The following is a 5,058-nucleotide window of genomic DNA, read 5'->3' as shown; positions in this document are numbered from 1 at the left end:
ACATATTGAGCGTAGCGTTAGTTCTGGCAGGCCACGACGTCAAGCTCTAACTGCATAGCTGTCATCACCGGCGCAGATCAGCTGATGGCTCAGCTGACTCTGCGTGCCCGCTCCCTATTGGGAAATTGCATTAAGAGCGGGGTATTTAATCTGCTCTCGCCCGACCCTCCTTCCTGCTTCCTCTGCTGCTGGCACTTTCGCAAGCTCCCGCATGAAGAACATTTTGCTCACTTTCGTATTTACCTTGTTGCTCTCGATGTCGTCGCCCCTCGTCCACGATGATGAAGACCCGTGGCAATCCGACGGCATCATGGTGGAGCCTCACCGAGTCTCTGAATCAGAGGAAGCCATCGACGAGGAGAGGGCTCCTTCTTCTCTCCGTCGAAGCTCTCGCATAGCAGGAAAGGGTACCGGCCAAATCGCACCATCAATCGATGACTGGCCGATTCCTAAACTGTTGGAGTTCCTGTTTTGCAATGATGTTTCTGCTCCGGTCGGAGCGTCTCACCGGGAACTGTTTGCGCTGTTCCTGAACTGCGCTGGGTTTCCACCTGTAGTTCAGCGTCCAGTCTTCGCTCCTACTGTCTTCGCTCCTACTGTCTCCGCTCCTCCTGTCTCCGCTCCTCGGAAAGCGCAGCCAAAGCGCAAACACTGGTCCCAGAACTCAGTAGTCGCTCCGACTCCAGCCGCTGCCCCGCCGGCCAAAAGAGCCAGAGCCCCGGCCACAGCAGTCGCCTCCTCAGCTCCGGCAAACGACGCCATCCTGGCAGCGCTGTCTTCTATTCAGTCTTCCCTTTCCAGCATGAATTCAAGGATCCAGACCTTAGAAGCCGCCGCCGTTCCATCCACCAGCTCTGCGTTCCAGGCCGCCGTGTTTACATCCCGGGAACCTGCTGCTGCTGCTGCCTCTTCCGCGACGCAGTTCAGTGACGTCACTCCGGCGCCCCTCGACGGCATCTCTATCCCGCGCAGGATTCTGGGTAGTGCAGTCCCAATCTCCACCGGTGTGCCATTCTACCCTCCTGCTGCTGCCATCTCCTTCAATCTGAGAAACCAGATCCTTGCAGGTAATGATGTCAATTTAGTGAAAATCCTGCTGTGCTCAGATTTTAGTGACAAGCGTGTGGTAGATTGTGGTGATGTGTCTGTGATGCTAAAGGATAGTGACCCTAGACTTTCAAAGACCTTGACTCTAGCAGAATTTACTGTTGCTTTTGGTGTGTTCAGAGATGTAATCTGTGAGGTCTATCCATCCCGTCGAGCAGAATTGGACACCTATCTGGCCATCATTGCAGATCTTGCCTTAACATACGGTGGAACTTTGTTCTATGAATATCATAAATCATTCTCTGCCAAGGCCGCCATGTTCATTCAGAGGTTTAACCAAAGACTGGACTGGTCCGTAGTCGACCTGGCTCTAATCAGCAGGCACTGCACTGGTCGCCAAGCTCTCTCCTGCTCCATTTGTGGCTCTTTCTCGCACTCTCCCAATATGTGTTCCAAATCCGTGGCTATAGTTCATCCACCGGCAGTCCCGCAATCCGATGAGACTAAGGTGACACCTTTTTGGACTCCCATGTGCCATAATTTCAATGAGAATGTGTGCAGGTTTGTAAATTGTAAATATATTCATGCTTGCAGCTATTGTGGGGACAGTCATCCAAAGTCTGTGTGCCCCCGACGAACCCGCCTTGTGAGAAAGGAAAAGAAAAAATAAAACCTTCAACCCCAGTCAACGTGGCTGAGCTGGGCAAGGCTCTAAAGAAGCATCCGAACCGCTGCTTTGTCAATTATTTGCTTACCGGACTGGTTCAAGGATTCATGGCTGGGTTATTGTGGTTGCCTAAATTGTCTTTTTCTTGTAGCAATCTGCAGTCTGCTTTAAAAGAGCCTGAAGTTGTCGACACTCTGCTGGAAAAAGAAGTCAGGAAGGGTTTTATGATCGGTCCTCTGGATAAATCCCCTTTCCCCGTATCTCGCATAAACCCCATAGGTGTGGCTACCCGGAAATATTCTGGTAAAAAGCGTCTCATTATAGATTCATCAGCTCCTCATCATGATGAAGTCCAAAGTATTAACAGTCTCATTCCACTCCCGCCGTTCTCTCTGTATTATGCCTCAATTGACGATGCCATTAAGCTCATCAAACAAGCAGGTAGAAGAGCATGGTTATCAAAGGCCGACATCACAGATGCGTTTAAAGTCATGCCTTTGCACCCTTCCCAATGGCATCTGTTCGGCGTGAAATGGAGAGAGAAATTGTATTTTGCAGTTAGGCTCACTTTTGGGTGTCGCAGCAGTCCAAAAATCTTTGACACATTGTCTGAAGCTCTCTGCTGGATTCTCTTAAACAATTGCAAGCTGCCTTTCGTGCTTCACCTGTTAGACGATTTCTTGCTCGTAGATTATCCTCATGCCAAGCCAGACCACGCAATTATCACTCTTAAAGATACTTTCAAAAACCTGGGAGTCCCCTTATCTGAGGAGAAAACTTCAGGTCCACTTCAAGCCATCGAATTTCTAGGTATCAAACTAGACAGTGTCCTCATGCAAGCTTCCCTGCCTCTCGAGAAATTAAACCGCATCAGAGAAATTATGAAGGAACAGGTTTCAAAGTCCATTTCAAAAAGAGATCTGCTCTCCCTCCTAGGTCATCTCAATTTCGCCATGCGCGTGATTCCTCAGGGCCGCTCATTCATATCCAGGCTTCTCGACCTCTCAAAGTCAGTTGAAAAGCTTCATGACACAGTAACTCTGGATGAAGGGTGCAGATCAGAGCTCCGGTTTTGGTCTTTGCTGCTCGAGAAATGGAATGGCATTTCATTTTTCTATAACGACAATACTGAATCATCTTTGGCCATTAGATTATTCACAGATGCAGCTCCTTCCGTGGGTTTTGGGGGGTTCTTTGATAATCAGTGGTTTGCTGATGTATGGCCAAAAGAATTGTCATCTCTGCCAGCTAGTGCTTCTTCCTCTGCGCTTATGGAAATATACCCAATCGTTATAGCTTGTCTTCTCTGGGGGAAATCCTGGTCCAGGAGGAAAATTATTTTCTTTTGTGACAATGAAGCAGCTGTCCACATTATCAACAAAGGGCGTTCATCTATTCCATTTATTAACAGATTTGTAAGACGCCTTACTTGGGAATCCGTGCTGGGGAACTTCATCATCCGCGCAGCGCACATTCCAGGATTGGATAATAATATTGCTGATGCTCTGTCTCGATTTGAATTTCAGAAATTCCACAGACTGTGTCCGGAAGCTGCGCCCTCCAGCCTGCCTTGCCCCCCCTTTCACCATGCGGTGCTAGATTAGACAGCACCTTGCAAAAATACATGCTGTCAGCTGCTGGCTATATGCGTTCTGGTTTAGCGAAGTCTACATTAAAATTGTATGACTCTGCATGGTCCTATTTCACAGCATTTTGTTTCTCTTTCTCTGTTGCTATTCTTCCTATAAGTATTCCCATTGTATGTGCTTTTCTGGTTCACTGCTTTGAGTCCCGAAAAATGCAGCCGTCCTCCATCAAAGGCCTCCTCGCAGGTGTCCAGTTTCACCTGCGTTGCCTGGACCCGTCCTCCAACAGCTTACTAGAAAATCCATCCATTAAGCTTCTGCTAAACGGCTTTAAAAGAGAGAAACCTCAAGGCAATGACATCCGTCTCCCTTTTACTCCTCCACTTCTGCACAAGTTAATCACTCACTTAAGGAACGGGTGCTTTGGTCCATATACAGACTCACTGTTAGAAACTGTTTTCCTCATAGCTTTTTACGGGTTCTTAAGGTGCGGAGAATTCACTACACGCTCACGATCTTTTGATCCTTCACAAGACCTCACCATAGGCGATGTATCAGTTCACAGTCACTACTTTTGTATCCTCTTAAAACATTCTAAAACTGACAGAGATAGAAGGGGAACATCTGTCATCATTTCTCAAACTAACTCTGATTTCTGTCCATTGTCTTCCATGGTCCGCTATCTGAAAAGCCGTGCCCAAGCCAGCCCTCAGGAGCCGCTGTTCGTCACAGAGAGAGGGGAGCCCCTGTCACGAGCCTGGTTCGCCTCTCGCCTCCGCCTCCTTTGCCAACTCTGCGGTCTCCCTCCGGAACGCTACACTCCTCATTCGTTCCGCATAGGAGCAGCTACGACAGCAGCAATGGTCGCTCCTGTGGCCACCCTGAAAGCTATGGGCAGGTGGTCTTCTTCTGCCTTTAATCGTTACGTGCGTCCTGGCAATAAAACCATCCTAGATGCTCAAAAAGCCATGAGCCTCTCACTGTAATTCTTGATATAATAAATATTCATTCATAGGCATGATTGGCTACGTCTATATTATTATATTATTATTATATTGTTATTACTATATTATTGTATTATCATCGTTATTATTAAGAGGCAGCGTGTGGCTTATTCCCTATTAAATTGTATAAAAATTATTTCATCCTAGATAGCTTCCTGGCATCTCTTGTAGCAGAGGTTCCAGGATTTGCCGGTATGGTCGTTTTGGGGGTTTTCTTTTGCTGCTGCGCTCCCTGCTTATGCCGTTCATGATGGCTCGTGAAGGGCAGGAAGGTGCTCTTCCTGCCTCAGGCTTTCCACGCAAGCGCGTGGAAGAGCAGGGGGCCCCAGAACAGTATCATACCGCCAAATAAAACTGTGCAAGTAAATAAAGATTATTTTGACAAAAGTGGTCCTGACTGAAATTGAGCGTAGCGTTAGTTCTGGCAGGCCACGACGTCAAGCTCTAACTGCATAGCTGTCATCACCGGCGCAGATCAGCTGATGGCTCAGCTGACTCTGCGTGCCCGCTCCCTATTGGGAAATTGCATTAAGAGCGGGGTATTTAATCTGCTCTCGCCCGACCCTCCTTCCTGCTTCCTCTGCTGCTGGCACTTTCGCAACCCACCTCCACCCCAGCTCCTCCTGTATTCATGTTGGTTGCTCTGCTCTGTCTGGGTTTTCTTTTGCTGCTGCGCTCCCTGCTTATGCCGTTCATGATGGCTCGTGAAGGGCAGGAAGGTGCTCTTCCTGCCTCAGGCTTTCCACGCAAGCGC

At 48.4% G+C, this 5,058-nt stretch overlaps 1 protein-coding gene across 1 annotated transcript; it reads left to right on the top strand.

Annotated features, from left to right (window-relative positions):
• Nucleotides 1-279: 279 nt before the first annotated feature.
• On the top strand, nt 280-4,219 carry LOC141004416 (uncharacterized). Its single transcript, XM_073475891.1, has 2 exons — nt 280-1,067; nt 3,992-4,219. The coding sequence occupies exons 1-2, from the start codon at nt 311-313 to the stop codon at nt 4,138-4,140; spliced, it is 906 nt and encodes a 301-aa protein (XP_073331992.1). The 5' UTR covers nt 280-310; the 3' UTR covers nt 4,141-4,219.
• The last annotated feature ends 839 nt before the right edge of the window (nt 4,220-5,058 follow it).

Source organism: Pagrus major, chromosome 11 (genome assembly GCF_040436345.1).
Source record: "Pagrus major chromosome 11, Pma_NU_1.0".
Lineage (NCBI taxonomy): Eukaryota > Metazoa > Chordata > Actinopteri > Spariformes > Sparidae > Pagrus > Pagrus major.
The sequence above is the reverse complement of the archived record's forward strand: the minus strand, read 5'-3'. Positions and strand labels throughout refer to the sequence as shown.